Genomic DNA, 18,029 nt, shown 5'->3' on the forward strand with positions numbered 1-18,029 from the left:
TTTGACCTGGCCAGTTCCTTGGAACAGGTCGAAAGGCACCGTGAGGCCCAAAGGAAGGTTATTAGGATGATAACAGCATCTCCAAGGTCTATGAGAAACAATTTGTTTCATCCTTTTGGGGTGCAGTGTCCCCTCAGGCCTGAAGAACCAAGGCTTTGCCCTGGGTGCGAGGGAGCACTGGGTGCCAGTGCACGGCAAACGCTGGGTGCTCAGCCCTGGGGACGTGACAGGTTGCTGCGGTGACTGTGCGTTACCTGATAGCCGCACACGTGGGAGCACGGTGGGAAGCAGCGCTGGGACTTGGCAGGAGCACGGGCTGAATCTGTGTCAGAGCCGGCTGGGAGACGCTGCCATTGCACCCAGGAGCACCCACCTCTCCACAGAGCCGTCCTGCTCCTCTGAGATAAGCAGGTGCTTGGGAATGGCCGACTGTGCTACCCAGAAGCTATCGGTGGCTTGTAAATGGGGATTATTGCTCTCCAGCCTCGAAAGGAAAATGTTAGCATCTCCCATGTGGCACTTGAAGAGTCGCACTGTCTCCATTGGGTGTTTTATGGACTTATAACCTCTAAAATGAGCAGGTCCCATGAGCTCCCATGCTGTGAACCCCCCGGGACAAGACTCTGCCTGTCAGTTCATCCTCTTCTGCTGTGTCTAGTCTCATATGTTCTTGAATTTTCCTTACAGTACTTTCTTTGTTTTGGACTGACTCAGATTCTTTCCTCTGTGAACTCTTTTGCTGCTGCTGCCGCTGTGATCTTTCTAAGAGATAGCAAATACTTTGTTTACTGTAAGCTCTTGTGCAGTAATTCATGTGGTTACACCGTGACACAGAGAAGTCCTTCTGGAGCTCGTTTCCACACCCACCCATTCATCTGCGCCCTTCTCCTCATTTTCGGCAGGCAGCTTCAGCATGTCACGTTGGCATGATGTCATACAAACCCAGCAGATTTGTCATTAAAAGCCTTGTCATCAATAGATGACTGTTTGTATTTTCTGCCTGCCTGAAACTGTTTTATACTTGCTAACCCAGTAATTAAGACTTTGGTGCCTTTGAAACAGGTTGGTTTCACTGCCCCACCTTTTCCTTAGGCAATTACAAGGCAGTGCCAATGTCGACGGGGTGTTCATTAGCCTACATGAGGCTTGGCTCCGGCAGCGAGGACACACAAATGCTCTCCTTCTCCTGCTGCTCCCCACACAGGCAGTAGCCCAACACCAGGCAGCCTCTGGAGACCATGAATTTGGATAATATTTTTTGGTGAGCTTCTAAGGGGGCTTTTGTAAGAAAAAAAAGGATGCAGGAAGACAGCATCGCCTCAAAATGGCTGATAAAACGCTCTTTGTGCAGCTTCAGTTGAACCTGAGCAGAGCGGTGTCAGGGTTTTCTTATTATGTAAAATGATGCTCTTCTTCTGGGCCGCTGGATTGCTCGACTGCTTTTGATTGTCTTGCGGTAATTGAATAGCTGCGCTGTGTAACCTGTGCTGAAGGAATTAGGGCTGTTTATTCAGCAAACAGATGTCCTGGATTGTGGTGTGCTTACGATCTTACTGGCTTGCATCTTTCATTAGTTAATATTGCCAGCTACCCAGGCTATCTTCCTTGCACTGATAATTTTGCATTTGTTAATATATTTCTGTGTCTCAAAGGGAGATGTGGAAGCTTGTAAAATTTGTAAAGTAGTTCTGTTGATCCATCAAATACAAGTCTATAAGTAGACAAGGGGTTACCCTTGCAACATCCTATGTTATATTGCATCAAACTGCTACCTCTTACCAGGACCAGTTCAGCCCTGTTTGCTTTAACTGGGTGAGATCCCAGCCTGCCTCACCGAGCGGGTATGGAACATGTGAAATCGCTTTTGATAAGTGTATCCTGCTCCTCTGCAATGCTGACCGCAGTCACTCGCATTTATCAGAAATCTCTCTGCCCTCAATCCATTTCCTGCCTTGTCCCTAGCACCACACGCTCCTGAGTGGCTTCAGATAGCTGGCAGATTGAAAACAAAGCAGCTTTGTGTTTTAATCATCCCTACCGAGCCCCTAAAATTGATGTTGGGCTGGAAGTTCCTCAGCTGATACAGGCTGGCGGGAGCCCATGGCCCAGATAAGCTGTTTCCAGCCCTAAGTGGGGATAAGGCCCAATATCTCACTTGAAATGAGTTGAGAACACCCCTTCCAGTGGGGCAGCGGTTTTGATAGATTGTAAGAGATTTAACTTCACAGCTGTAGCTGTAACATGTAGAAAACTACTTTTTGCTGTTTCCAAATTCTGTTAGGTATCATTTTTTTTCCTCTCCCTCAGCAGTCTAAACAATTGAACTCAAGGTTCTAAGCAGACCTGGCTTTCAAAGGAAGAAGAATATGACAAATAACTCCCATAAACGTGTTTACAGTTTTCACTATCATTTCTAAAATACCATTTCCTACATTGACACAGAGGAGGTTCACAGTGGGAGGGGGAAGGTTTTACAGGTGCCAAGTTGTGACCTGACCCCCAAAACCCAGTTGCGTGGCTGCAAGACCAGCGAGTGCTACACGGGGTTCGCCTCAGTAGGAACCTGATACCCAACCCCGCCAACTTTTGTGTTCTGTGAGAGATTACAAGTTTTCAGCAAAATCCTGGGGGTAATCCTGCAGGATTCAGCCATCAACAGCTGTGCTCAGCGCAGACTCCTCTGCAGGCCTTTTCTGTAAGCAGCTGTTATGCACATACCATTCCATGCTGGGGCTGATCCATGCTTCTCACAAGACATAAATTTCAATTGTCTCTGTGTCCCTTATCATCACTTGATATTTGGAGTGATACAGAAAATAAGGACACCCCGAGGGGTATGTGTCTCATGGCAGCATCCTCGAGAAAGGTAGTTTTCTGGGGAGCTGGTGAATGAGCTATGCCATTGCAGCTGCTCTAAAGGAGGTCTCAGCTCCGGTTTGGGGCTGTGGGAAAGGTTTCTTACCTTAACTTTTTCCTTTAAGATGAGAAATACGTGGCACAAAAGAGCCATAAGAGGAAGGGGGTTAGATTTCTGTCACCTCGGAGAGGAGATTAGCAAAGGGAGCTGTCAAGTGAGCATGAGATATCCTCTCCACATGCTGTCATGCTAGATGCCAGAGGGACATTCCTGGCTCCTTGGTGACTGCTGCTAGCAAGACCTCAGCCTGGTTGTGGATTTTCCAAGTTTCATTTTGTAACTGCAAGACCCACTCCTTTTTTCCTCCCTTGCTGTTTCACGCTCCTTTTCTCCTGCTTCTCTCTTCTTTTCCCACTTTCCTCACTATCATTCCTGCTTCTGCTGTTAGTCCATGGAGAGAATTAGAGCTTGCAATGCTCAAAAAAATCCTGCTTCTGCCTCGATTTTGCTTGCTCTAACCTAGTGCATATCTGAAGTACACCCTTCTCAAAGTATCTAAGACCCAGAAAGGAAAACCGATTTAGATAGTCTGCACTTGAAAGCAGATTCACAGCCTGTTTTAATGTGCATTTAGAACACACTAGCTACCCTTGAATAAAACCAGGTGCTGACAAACTCATTTTCTAGAATAAGGGTATCCACTCATTGGTATGAATAGGATAGCTATTATGATGAGCTCCGTGTGCAGACAAGTTAGTACAGCTAACGAGGGCTGAAAGGAGCCGAGGCATGACTGAGCCTCATAATTAGACCTAGATTAGACTTTTGCCGGAGGGTAAGGCAAGCCAAGAACAGCTCTGAACTCCTGTTGTTGCCTGTAGTGTTTGAACATAGAGACATCTCTCGCCGTCCCAGTGAAGTCAGCAACACCAAGCCAGGCTGGAACAAAGCCCCGTTATCTCTACAGGAGCATTGCTGACAGGGCAGGCACGGGCTTGTGCCGGGCCGTGCTCTGCGGTGTGACCAGCTCTGGTTTTCTCCACCGCCGCTCATCTCCAGGAGGGTTCAGGGGACTGCCAGAGCCACAGCAAGACCTGGGGTAGTTGAGGTCCCCCATTTTGTGATGGACCACCTCCGGAGAAGGTGGTTGTCCTCCCCTTGAGCATGAGCCCTGGGCACTGTGAGCCCTTGGCCCAGTGCAGGTCCCCTGGAGCTACCCCAAAACCACAGCAGATGGACCCCAGCCCCTGAGTGTCTGAGGTGCTGTCAGATTTCTCCTGGTGTCTCGTCATGCAGTGATGTGACCTGGGACCACAGGTTCCTGGAGGCACACTGCTGCTTTTGAACGCCAGTGTTGCCCTCTGATTTTGATTGACAACGGATCAAAGAAGTCCTTGCTGTCTGTGTGTTTTTGTAGAAGCAGGTATGCCAGCGCTGCTTGCTTGAAGTTCTAGTGATAGTGTGGTCATAGCAGATAGGCAGGTTTCAGTCTCCAGGCATGCATGGGAACTGGGTTGTACCAGTACCGGTGCTAGCACAGGGAATCTACTGTGGTTCTGACTGCACAGGATGCACAGCTTCTCTACTACTGCCATTTGCCACTATAATTTTGGGGCTTGTGCACAGTTAAGAAGGAAAAGAGTGTGGCACCACATAAGCCTTGTGTGCCTGCCTGTGTCCAGCTGGGTCTGGGAGCTGGGGGTCATCATATGGTGGTCACCAGTGCCCTCTGTCCAGATGATGAGTGCCATCTGGGCTTGGTTATGGCTTGGGCTCACAGGGGGTGTGTGGTGTGAGAGCAACACTGTACGTCTCTTTGGAGTCCAGAGAAGGCTTGGTCTAAGATTTCTAGTATGGCAGAAGTAGCTTTGCTGTGAGGTCTTTGTAATCAGTGTCTCTCTGTTATACCCAATGAAGTCAAGGTTAGACAGCATGATTTCTGCTGGTCTGTGGCTCATCACAAACTTCTGATTTTGCTTGAAGTGTCACCTGCAGTGCAGCAGGCTGGTCATGCACCACCTGTCGATCAGACGCTGTGAAGGATTTTCTGATCTCTCGTTTCTGTGGGCAAAGGATCACCACAGATAGGAAGAGATTTCTTGCACAAATGCCGCTTTCAGATTTGTTTTTAGTTGCGTGCTAAGCTTCCACACAGACTTTGGACACCAAGTTAACTGGGTGATACTTAGCTCAGTGCATTCTTTGTAAAATCTTGAACAAACCAGAAAAGATTGTCAATGGTAATCGTGGTGATTAGATTAGATCACTTCAGGGTTTCAGCCTTCCCAGAGTAAACATCTGCTTTCAATACCATAACTAGCAAGGTGCTGCACTTTAGGCAAACTTTGCCTCAGTCCAAGGGAATGTCATTGTTTACTGCTTTTCCTATGTATCTTCCTTTGCTTTTTGGTCTATACCATGCTGTACCTCTGTGCGTACCCTTCTCTTGTTTCTTTTCAGCCATGTAGGAGTATGTATTGTGGTTGCTCAGTATTGAGTGCTTGTTGCTTGTTATTGAATGCTAGCTCTGGTGTCATTCCAGTTAAGCTCTATGTACCTTTTGTCTTTGAAAATCAATGCAGAGAAAATTAAAAAAGAACTAGTTTTCATGGTACCTTTCATTTAAAAAAAATTTCAATTTATGTTTGCTCATGATGGGAGAGGTTTCTAGGGAGGCTGGTCCGAGGAGGCAAAACACGGTTTGTGCTTTTAATAAGCATCAGAAACCATTTTTTCCTTTAGAAAACCTTGGATGCTTCATAGCCACTCTCATCTAAACAGAAAAACAATATTCCAGGGGACTGTTTTGTTTACAGCAGATGTTGCCTTGTGCTACAGTCTTGATTTGCAAACAAGTCAAGGGTCTTGGGAATTCTGAGATCTTAGGGAGAAACATGTAAGATTAGCTGCCACAGGCCGTGTTCGTGCTGCAGGTGTGGCGGTACAGGTAGAAGGAAGCACCCGAGGTGGCCTATTACTAGTGCCTTCCTGTCAGGAGTGAGGGGAATGCTTCCAGATGTGTGATGGTAGCAGGAAAAATCAGATTGCAGCAAGTTCAGACTCCTCTGGGACTTGGGAAGATGCTGAGGTCTTGTTTGTTTAAACACTGCAATGAGCTGGGAGCCTTGCAGAGTTGGATTTGACAGAGAAGTAGATTTTGCTTAAATTCCCTTAAAATGGGGAGAAAAGAAACATACTGAAAATAATTGAGTTTCTAGTGCTTTAAAAGCTTCTTGATGTTCCTCAAGTTCTTTTTTTTTTTTCTGCGAAAGTATGTCCTTTTGATTGCAGTTCAGGCTTAGCAGAGTACAGTACATCTTGCCTCAGAATGAGTAAATGAGCTCTGTTCTGCAGCTGCTATTGAATGACGATGTTGGAGCTTGCCTTGGCTTATCAGCAAAGGCTGCCTAATGTATTCCACCCAGCCTACCTGAGTGTGCTCTGCAGCAGCAAAGCCAATTAACCATTTTCATACCTGCTGTATGAATGGTTTCAGCAGTTATGGGTGCTTCATTTTATAGTATTTCAGTAAGACATGCTAGAGCGTGCACTGGCCCTTTCTCGCACACCTCTTGCTCTCTGCAGCCCAAAAATCGCACCAGGAGCTTGCTACGGCACAGTCTGGTGAGGCGGCTCATGAGCAGAGTGTGGCTCATTAGCTTTACATTCATTAGTTTCTAAAAGCCTTCTGAATCAGATTTGGGGGCACAAGGAAGAGATTTACAGTCTATCCTACCGGTGTGACAGAATGTTCGTAGTCAAAAAAAAAGGAGAAAATGGGCCTCTCTGGACCATTCTAAAGGGTTTTATTGTTTAGCTGTTGTTTTTCAAGATGCCTCAAACTATTTGGCTTTGTGTTTGTCTGTTACCTTCAACTCAGTCCTCCCACAAAAAGGCAAGTACCTGCTTTTACTGAATTATTAACAACAATAGATGGAGCTTACGTATCAATGAAAAATATAGACGTTTCCCAAGGCAATTGATTTAAACGGAGTTAAATTTAGTGGAAGCTTCTATTGGTGTAATGAATGCTCATTATAGAGCCTAATGTGCTTTAAGGGCTTGAAAACCTTCTCAGTAGGGAAGTCAGGCTGCTGTTTTCCAGCAGAGGCACAGATGCTGCGCCACGGCACTGCTGTCACTGCAACCGTATCCCAAACGTTTCTCTCTTTAACCTTGTGTGTTTTCTCCTCTTGCAGAAGACCACCTCCCCGCCGGCTTCCCGACCATTGACATGGGCCCGCAGCTGAAGGTGGTGGAAAAGGCCCGCACGGCCACCATGCTCTGTGCTGCCAGCGGTAACCCCGATCCCGAAATCTCCTGGTTCAAGGACTTCCTGCCCGTGGACACCGCAACCAGCAACGGGCGCATCAAGCAGCTCCGCTCGGGTAAGGCAGCAGAGCAAGTAAGCCTTCCGCACCTCCTCACTCCTCCTCCCTTTTCTCTTTGCGTGCCGCTATTGTTTTTTTCCCTGTAATGCTGAAATGCAATTCTAAACCCAAATGCCAATTTGATGTGAGCTTGTTTCTCTTGCAATATAAAACCAGTTTTTGGAGCTGATCCTCTCTGGCAGGATATTGCGGCTTGTTCAAAGGAGACATTAGCGTGGACATGCCTTTTGGAACATCACCTGGATTCCTTCTTCGGTAGATCGTCTTGACCTTGCCCCAAATCCTTGGTAGGCTTAGACATTTCACTACCAACTCAACAGGTCTCAGGTGCTTTTAATGGGAGCACGGTGCAAATCAGGACAACGAGATTTTACAATTGGTGATCACATACTACTTCACTCCTTACATAGGCTCTGCAACACAGTGCTCTGCTTTCGGTTGACATCTTTGTCATTCTTCCTATGTGACACCACAAGAATACAGAAAAATCTAAGCAGCAGCAATTCTTTGGATTTCAAAGGAAGATGGACAGAGTTTTGAAGTATACCATTCCTTTTTTTTTGTTTGTTTGATTGATAAGCCACATACCAGCTTTTGAAATACAGATGGTTAGTTCTCGCGGGTGGCTAAGAATGCACTCGTTTTAGCGAGGAACTCTTTGTTTTTCTGCTGTACTATTCGGTCTCCCAGGACTGTAAGGCCCATTAGAGAATTAAAGAAAATAAAACGTTGCATTACACACTGATGAAGTGTGGCTCCCCAGCGTGAATTGCAGTGGCTATTTAACAACGCACAGCAGAACTACACGGAGCTTTCATCTGGGGGAAAAAAAGCCCACGGTTACCCTACAGGAGGTGCAGAAGGGAAAAAAGCTGGAACAACTTTGGTCTGGAAAGGTCTCCCGCTTAAGTAAGTTGCAGACTGCCTTGCCTGGCCACGATGGATCTGTGGGCACTCAAAAGCCATTTGTTATGAGTGCTGCTGCCAGGGCAACACCATCTTCCTCCTAGCAAGGTGAACGTCTTGACACATTTCCCCATAGCAGGAGCCCTCTGCGTAAACCTGATGATGCTTGGATGATAAGAAGTAGGCTTGTACTTGGGGGAGTGGGTAATGAGACATCACTCTCATCAAAAATAGAACGCAGTCTGACATTCCTGATCCCACCTTGATGTACCAGTGAGCACTAATTATGCTAATGCATTTATAGCTTATGAAATTTCCCAGTGACCTTTAGCTTATCTCCCCCACAACATGGTTTAATCTTGATCTGTTTGTGCTGAAAGAAAATATCACACTTGTTAATTATTCTGAGAAGCTTTAGGAAGCAGCAATAGGAAAGTGCACATGGATGTGTTTCACTTCATAGCTGACTAAATCAGCATCAGAAATTACCATAAATGAGCAGCAAGGCAGCTCCTGATGCACTTGCTGTACGTTCTCCTGCCTCCTTTTCGCAGGCACTTGGCTGCCTCTCTACCAGCTGCTTCACAAGTTTAGTGAGATAGAAAGTTTAAAAACAAACTAGTAAACCCTGTCACCGTGTCCAAGTTTTGCTTCCTATTTGCTGTTCTTGAGCAACATCTCAATTGAATATTTCGCCTGGGATTCAAAGTCTAGAGCTGGCTGCTTGCTGAAGACACAGTAATTACCAAGGGAGGTGTCAAGGGAACCTTTTAGAAATCAATGAGCAGCACACATCCTCAGACTCGCAAAAGAAATTGATTAGCTCTCTAATGTAGTAAGGGAGGTTTCCACAGTTCAATGCAAGAGATTTCTAAATATGAGTGAAGTTTTGTTGTCAGGGACCTGGTGATATGATGCCAAGATTCTCCAAGGCTCTGCTCCAACGTGACATGAGTGGAGAAGAAGGAGTTTACCGCTTCTCGTGGGCCAGAGATTCACACCCTGCTTGCACTTGTGGCTTTTTCCTGTATTTGCAGTTGATATAAAGCAGGGCCTGCACTTTGAAGTGCCTGAGTCCCACTTACCTGACTGCAGTTACCTGATATGAATAATGTGATGGGTTGGGCAGTCTCTGATCCATTCTGCAAGGTGCTAATTGAGCTCTCCAGCCCTACACTGTAGTGGGGCAGAGTTGTTTTTCAAAGAAAAGAGTATTTAAATAGATACCTCATTATATGGGAGAGTTTAATAGTTCGCAAAGTCTCTGCTCCATTAAGATTGTATCTTACAGGCAGCATGGCATATCTGCATGAATGTCAGTTTATACTATCTCAATCTAAATATACGCTCATTTAATTTCATTTAATTAAAACCCAATAAAAGCTAGACAGATGTAATATAGTTAAAATAGCTACAGCACCATGTGAGCCCAATATTGCATATATAGAGTGCCCAGCCTTCAACGAGTACATAATAGATTATCACTCAGATGTACTAAATATAGGTCATAAAGGTCAAAGCAGCTTTGGAGTCTGACTTAGAGAAGGGGTCGAGGGATTATTTCATTTCTTCAGAGTCCTAGTGTGGAATGAATAGCTAGAGGTGAAGAAGCCGTGTGCTTGGGAAAGGCGCTCTCTTCTGATGCTCACAGTTCATGGGCTGGCAGTGCTCTGGGGGCTTCAGGCAGGTCTTTGCACTCACATGCAGGCAAATCGTGTGCCCAAGCAGGGCTCTGAACACCATTTTCTAGAGGTCTGTTAATCTTCTGTGAAGGTATTAGAGAGTTTGTGGTTTAGGACAACCAAGCCATCATCCCAGGCACTTTTAACCCCAGAGCACTGGTATCTTTGTCAGGAGCAAATACTCAGTTTATAAATCTTCTGTGTCCTGCTTGTCCTTCGTTTACTAATTACATCTATATGTGTATACATGCATTTTTCTTCTTAAACATTTTGACAGCATAACTCTTTAGATTTAGAGGGCTTTTTTTCCACTTTTTCCCCAGTACATAGATCTTTCCTCCTGAATAACACTTAGTACTTTTTTAAGTCCAGCTCTTGGGTAGTTTTGCCAGTGTGTGTTGGGCTAATTGCTTCAGAGATGGGAACACAAATAAATACAGGTTTTCATCTCCATTATCACAGATCAAGGCAAAAACAAGGTCTCTGACTCACGCTGGTTGTAGCAAAATTCTCCCTTGTTCATCTTGCTAATTCTTCCCACCTCTTGTGGAGAAGCTGCTTTTCTACAAATGCAGTGACTCAGGACAACTCCCTGTTCTCCCCCAGGGCGCACAGCTTCAGTTATTGCCTCTCAGTCACTGACACGGATCTAAGGCCAGCTCCGGGCTGGGAAACCTCCCCAGCATGCCAACTCATTTAAAACCTTTTTGGCTGAACTGATTTTAAAACTGTGTGGACATTGTAGTATTGCAGGTGATGTACACATGAGTTCTGGAAGCAAGGGTCAGTGCTACACCTCTAACCTTGTTTTAAAATGAGCTGATGACATGGCAGAAACTCTCTCAATATAAATCAGATTGTACTGATGCTTCACAGTTCTTCTGTAAAGATTCTCGGATCACAGGCTCCCGAAGACTTCAAAGCAACTCTGATGGTTTTCATACTCTCCAAGCTCTTGAAGGTATCCAGTGAGTTTCATAGTTGAAGAATTGTTCTTCCACCTTGCTCTTCAGAAAACTTACAAACAAAATGTCAGATTAGGATAAATAACTATTCTAGATGTTAACATAGTTGCTATGTAAGGAAACTCCAGAAATTTAGGGAGCGTTGTCATCTTTCATTTAGTGAAGAACTTGGTCTTAGGACAAGTATCATTCTTTTTCAATCACCGTCAATTTACTGAGATATGGAACCATGCCCTAGACCCTAGTGTGGCCTTTAGGCAATTAACTGCAAGTATCAGAGAGGTCTCTGCAGGTCACTTCAGTTGCTCTCTGGAAAAGTGTAGTTGTCTCTAACAAAGAAGCAGCAGGAGCCAGCTCACCAGATCATCTTGCTGCATTTATGCTCTCAGAGTTACCAGCAAGCTTCTTCGTTGTAGTCTTGACCCTGCAGGTAGAAGCACTTGCTTATTTGGAAACAAAAGGAATACCTGACATGCACAGAACAAACTTGCAAAAGAGCTGGAAGTGCCTGTCCCGGTGATGGCCACATCCTGCTTCACTGGTAATAGCCAGTGGTCAGTACCCAGCAGAAAACGTTCAGACATCAGGTGGGCATTGACCTGGGACAAGGTGTGTAAGGACGGCCCAAAAGAATGGGGATTAGGGAGTATTATCCAAAAGGATCAGGAAACCCAAATAAGGATGGATGCTCTTTTAGAAAGGACTGGTCGGGCGAGGGCTGAAGCAATGTTGTGGCCAACCACTTGACAGCTGAAGCTTTATAATCCTGGAAGAACCTCTACTGCACATCTGGGGCTTACTGTATGAGTTGCACACAGCAGCGATGGCATCCACATAGACTCCCAGTTGCAACTGTTGGCAAATAGCCAGTCTCTTTTGTAATACTTTTGCTTCTGAAAATAATTTCACCAGAATTACTATGTCGGGACGTAGCAGAAAGCACAGTCTCTGGGATTCAGTGTTGCACTGCGCTAATGCACAGTTGTGCCCAGCAAGAGCCTTGTTTTCTCTGTTTGGTGTTCCTTTGGAGTGATTTTTAGTGGTTCATGTTCCTACAAGAAAGTGGTGCGTTGGTAAGTCTGGTATGAGTTTGTGTCAGCAGACTGAAGTCCCTTCTGCAACAGAGTGTCTCCTCCACACTGGGAAATACCGATGCCAGTAATCCCATGGGGTTTTCCAGTGTATCATCCCGTGGTGTGCCTGGCTGTGTGCTTTCCTGTACGCAGAGGGTGTCATGTCGGCATTCATTCCTGACTGAAGGGGATGTATGGGGTGTTACTCAGTGCCTGTTATCATCGAGGAGAAATAAACACTCCTTCCTTAATGAGTGTTTCAAACCACACAAGAAATTGGGTTAAAGCATAAAGCAGCCTGGTTATCACAGGACTCAAGTTGGCCTCAATAAGCATTCGAGTGGTGGCGCCTCCATCACTTGATGGACTCTTACGTTGGTGCTCTGTGGCCTGTGCGCTGTAATTCGGTCTCTTTGAGAGACACCCTGAAAGGACAACAGCCAGAGATGAGTTGTTATATGATGTGGAGGGCAAATGGGAACTTTTATTCCTTCTGGGTAAGGAAATTTGGCTCCAACAGAAAAGCCTTGCGCACTCTCCATAATGATGTCTTCTGAGTGACGGGTGAATGTCTTAACTTTCCAAAGGTGAGAGAGACCCAGAACAAACAGTGTGCTAAATACAGCGAGCCTCTGTGCTGCTCCCACAAGGGCTGGCTTACATTCGGAGGCCGGGAAGATTGAGATTTAAGACTGAAAAATGAGCTGGTCACACAACATTTTAGGGAACCTGCCTCAAGTATGCAGTTGCTCCTAGAGCTCCGTATAGACAATTGTGTATTAGAGAAAGGGTTTAGCCTCTATGGGGAGTAGATTTGAAGATGTGCTGCAAATCTTTCCGGTTCTAGGGGACACAAACAAAACCCTTTTCAGCCAGGTGAGGAGGAAGTCCTGGTTTCTGCCCCCTGGGCTTGCGCTCCAAGTCATTGCACCCTTCCCGTGGGAAGTGACACACTGTGGTGATGCTCTTTGTGACTCTGGGAATGTCAGAAGAGGACAGAGGGAGGCAGGGGATGGACGAGGGGAAGCCCTAGACAAAACAGAACAAAAATATCACTTGGCAAACTTTCCAAACGGGCAAAGAGAAATAACCCTATTTTCCGTGGCTGTGCTATTCCATGCAGATATCTTTGGGTACGCCTATTCTGTCAAGGGCAGTGATAGTTAGTAAGATAGATAAAGAAGCAGCAGATTTATTGTTGCAAGGGAGAGATTACCTAAAACTTCTGTGACTGCAGGATCTTTCCTGATGCTTCAATCATCTGTGGATAGAAAGCGTCAGAAAATATAACCAGACATAAAGTTAAAGTGGGGAAATGTCATCTTGACAGAGGAAAATGCTAAAATGAGTAGTTTGAATTGCTGCTCCTGCTTAGAGAAAGGATTCTGCCTAAAGGAAGGGTAGTAAGGGAAAAAAAAAACTATAAATATTGTAATTACTTTTTAAGAGGCAAGTTAAACATGCTTAAAATATGCCTTCTTTGTATTTACAGAAATTCTTTTCTTTCTTTCCTATTGGGTGATCATTGTTGTGGATAATGGAATGAGCTGTAAATCTGAGATACACGACACTCTTGTATGCATACTGGTATTTATTAATCAATACACTGAACATGATTTGACACACTGTGTCCTGTTTAACCCTGTTTTTCTGTCTGTTTAAACTCCTCAGTTTTCTTTGGTAAGTGCTTGGTATTCAGATCCTACAAATCTGCATAAAACCAACACATACCATGAACTGCCTACGGATTTGATCTGCATGAATCTCTCCCTTATACTAACAGCCTTCATATGTGCAAAATAAGACCAAGGGGACAAAAGTGGGGATTAGAAGGGTTCCCTGCCAATTTGCCCAGCTGGAGCATCTCCCCTTCAGTCACACTTTGTTACTGATTCTACACTGAACTCAAGACACTGACCAGTGGATCATCCACTTGCTAAACACATTGACCTTATAAACCAAACCTTTATGGGTCATTGCAACAGGATAACTGAACCTCACTCCTAGAGAAGCCCTCCTTATAAGATACTCTTCATTATAGCATGTAAAATTACTTCCAGTGCCTTATAAAGAGGGTGGGCATTCCTTTCTCCAGCTAACATCCAAATTAGGCAGGAACAACAGAGTTCTGGCTAGCGAGCCATTGTTACATTACCAGAAACTACTTCATTTTGAAATATTTCTGTATGTAAAGTTAACTCCGCATGACAGCAATTTCTTTGCCAGAGGGAACCCGGTGCAAGGGTTATGTGAACGTGGAGAATGGCTCGAAACTGATTTGTTACGCTCTCCTTTTAGTTTAATTTCTTTAAGCGAGCAGATTTTGTCCCACTGGTCATCCTAACCTCAAAGCAAAACTGCACCGAGCACCTGCAACCATGCACTTTCCACCCCTCCTGCCCAGCACACCCGCGGTCACACAGCCCCCAGGACACGCACCCCCTCCTTGTTCTGTAAGGAATGAAGGGGCACCGCACCATGTCCCCACCGTGTCCTCCATCTCAACCTCAACTGCTTGAACAGTGGTGGGAGTGAATGCGAGCGGTGATGCCAGCCAGCAACGCCACCTCGGCAGCTTAGTTCAGCCCCCGTTTGTGAGAGTGGCGACGTTAATGGCGAGATGCAGGGCTGGGTGCTGCACTCCTGGAAGCGATGAGCTTTACTAACCCCCTGAGAGTGTCACTCTGACTTTTATTGCACATCAGTTTCTTTTTGTTTACTCCTGTCGCGCTAATACGAATTCTAGCTTTAAAAAAAACTCTGCTTTTTTTTTGAGTTATAATTTTCTTCCTTTCCTCTTTGTACTAATGCTTCTCTCTAATCTTATTTGCATTCAAATTACCTCACCAGGTGGTACACCGATCAGAGGTAAGAATGCTGAAATGTGCCTCCAGTTGTCACGTCACTCCATCTCCTGTCTGCCTTGTCCCTTCTCCTCCGGTGTTTCTCATCTCCAGCTTTTACTCTCAGCCCTAACTCTGCCAGCGCTCTTGCTCATCTGCACTCTCCCACTACTGTGTTTATTTTGGTTGGTTTTTAGCGTGATTTCTTGTAGACTCATCCATTGCGATTTTTGCACTGTTGAAAGGGGGTTATTCAACGGAAAGTTTGCAAACTGGCAAATGGTCCCTGGCCTCCGCCACGGGAGGGTTGACGTCTCCTGCAAATCTCTGGACTTCCCGCACAGTTGTAGCCTCTGAGGTTTTTGTGTGTACGGGGTTTTAAATGGGTTGCTTCGGTCTAAGTGTAAGGAGGTAACACTTTCACAAGAGAACAGTCAAATTCTTCTTTGCTGCTGCTGCTGGACATGAAACTCTAATCAGAAGGAAACCAGTTCTTGAAAGTTTGAGCAAATCTGGCTCTGGGGTAAGGAGCACCTTTATTTACATTACTCATGTTCGCTTTCAGGTGTGCCAACCCTCGAATGTGGTGGCAGAGTGGGGAACCACTGCCCCAGACCCCCCTTTCTGAGCCAGACGTGCTGACGTCGCTTTGCAGCACAAGGATTTGTTTTCACTAGGTGAATCAGAAGCACATCTGACTGCTTTAAGCCTTCATTAATTAAACCCACCCCTGGTCTGACAGCCCAGTGTGCGCAGTCCCTGGCTAGTTTTCGCAGCCTGTGTGCACCAGTAATGACTTTCCAATTGGAGTGTTGTCTTTTCTAGCCTGAACACTCAAAGCTGTCCCTTTGCATTAACTTTAGTGCGTTAATCAGCCTTATGTGCTAAGGCTCTTCTGAATTCTCTTGTGATTTTAGTTACCCCTGTTGACTGACCCCTGGGTTTCTCGACAGAATGACTACCACCTACAAATCAACACGACCTCATTTGTTCAGTTTTCTCCCTTCTCCCCTTCCCTCCCCCTTTTCCCTGAATCACTGCTGGAAGTTAATAATCTGACTCTTTTGAACTGGTTCTGTTGCTGGGGGTTAATGTTTTCAGCTCTTGTTAAGTGATTTTAGAGTAAATGTGAATTGCCGTTTGATGCATATTTGCATTAAGTTGCCTCTGTTGCAAATCTGGGTCAGGGAAAAAAGACGGCAAACCTTATTTTTATATGAATGGGCTTATATATCTGTCATTCCTCCCTTTGGAACGCTGGAGATTGACAGCTGTGATGTTACAAGCTCCTTAAACTATTTCTTCATCTCCTATTTCTACCGCAAATCCTAAAATGGAATGACAGGTTGAATACTAACTAGGCGAGCGCTCTGAGCTCCCAGCCGCGCACCCCGAGCGCGCAGCACCCCGGGGCCTCCCCGCGCGCCCGCCCTGTCTGATGGCATTAGTGACTCAGCACCAGAACCGCGTGGATGCTCCATACGTCCTGCTTGGGAACCGAACGCATCTCTGTGAAAAGAACCATCCATCTCATAAAACATAAGTTCCCCGCACTCCCCCCGCTCCCCCCCTCCCCACCCGCGTTTGAGTCCTGATGAGGTATTTTAAGAATGCTCTTGACATTATTTAAAATATATGTGTCCTGTTTGAATGTCAAAGATGACATTTCTATGAGAGCAAACAGAAGCCACGTGCTGCTCTCTGGCTTCTCCCAGAGGATTTCTGTCAGCCTAATGCCTTTTATTTAAAACGGAGGTCACTGAATTTCTAAAGATAACAACAGATTAGATGAAAGTGCTTTTATGATGGTGAGGTTGTGTCCATGTAGAAGTGACTGTTCTGCCATGTTCTATACCCAGCTGCACTCTTGTTCCTCATTAAGGTAAGTTTGATGCTTTGGAATCCATTAATTTGGTCTGAAAGGAAGGGTGAACTAATGACTTTTAATGAACCCTTTTGGTAATAATGTTTGGGGGAGGAAGGGGAGGTTTGGGGTTGATTTAATTGCTGCTGTGACTGTCGTTAGGAGTTGTGTGTCTGCAGTACTTGGGAGGTTTGAGCATCACCCACGGCCTTTGTGCTGCAGCAGCAGCGTGTGGTTAGGGAGGGTCCAACCTGAGAAATTCCACCATGCACCCCTCCAAAATGGAGGAGATTTTCCTCTCAAAACACCTCGTTTCGCCTTACCCCCATGTATTTGGACCTTTCTGTCCAAGACATCTCTGAGTTCCCTGAAGTGGGAGGAACTCACATCTATAATTCAGAATCTCAGTTTGTAGCTTCACTCTTTACCCCACCAGAACTGCCCCAGATAGTCATTTAATCTTGAAATCCCTATTTATTCATCAGAAGGACGTGGAGCTGGCAGATGCCCGTCAGATTAGGCAATAACCAGCTTCTTAAAGTGACCCACAGATAGTATCAGCAAATCCTGTTTAAGCAAATTCTACCCCATTCTTATTTTCAACGCAGAATATAAGATGTTCCATTTCCAGCTTTTCTCTGGAGTTGAACTCACTCAACCTTTTGTAAAACCTGCCTGCATTTTCCTGCCCTGGGCTGTAAGACAGAGCAGAGCACGGTTTTCTATCTGGTGGGTGCTGGACAGGCATTAGATCGGATGCACATGAGGAGGTAAAGAAATATCATCATCTCAGGCATTTTCCCTCTCCAGTCAGATTTATTTGTTACTTTTCTGTCACCACAGGAAATATCTGAGGTTCCTATACATAGGAGTATTTCTTCCCTGCAGATGTCAGCGTAGCAGAGGTCTGTCTGAATTAACTTTAGATCAGCTCACTTGGGTGTCAGAAGCTGTCTGTCTGAGAAGCCAGGTAAAAACCCGCACCGACGTCTGTATAGCTGCAGCTAAACCTTTTCCAGTCCCAAGCAAACTGGTTTAAATACAGCTCCGGTATTTCGACTCTGTCCTGCGAGCTGGAGCGTAAAGCTATCCAAAGAGATTAGAGGAAGCTAAAAGAATTTTGCTGTCTCTTTCTAAGCATGTGTTTGTACATTTGATTGCACTTTGTATGTGATAGGATTTTTTTCCCTGATTCTTGAGCTTTTCAGTCACAAGAAAAAAAGGGCAAAAGGAAAACAATTTAAAAATGAGAAGATGCGCTTGCAGGAGCAGACAGTGTCGGGGGGGAGGCTGGGTGGGGTGGTGCCTGGAAATGTTTGTAATGCCATGTTTCTCACTGTCGGAATCAGATTGACTCATGTCCCTTTAGAAGCACACAGAGGCGTTACTGTGCATTTGTCAGTGCTGTAGCGCTGCTTCTGACGCAGAGTCCCCTGACATTTCCTGTA

The 18,029-nt window shown here is 45.5% G+C and overlaps 1 protein-coding gene across 1 annotated transcript in view; it reads left to right on the plus strand.

The window, feature by feature from the left end:
* PTPRF (protein tyrosine phosphatase receptor type F) overlaps positions 1-18,029 on the plus strand; it is a gene marked incomplete at both ends in the record, with an annotated part of 250,740 nt that overhangs the window by 136,233 nt on the left and 96,478 nt on the right. The window contains one exon of the mRNA XM_080349237.1: positions 7,057-7,245. Coding sequence (XP_080205363.1) covers positions 7,057-7,245 — 189 coding nt within the window. The remainder of the gene's footprint in view (positions 1-7,056; positions 7,246-18,029) is intronic.

The sequence above is a fragment of the Nesoenas mayeri genome, assembly GCF_963082525.1.
Source record: "Nesoenas mayeri genome assembly, chromosome: 8".
NCBI classification, from domain to species: domain Eukaryota; kingdom Metazoa; phylum Chordata; class Aves; order Columbiformes; family Columbidae; genus Nesoenas; species Nesoenas mayeri.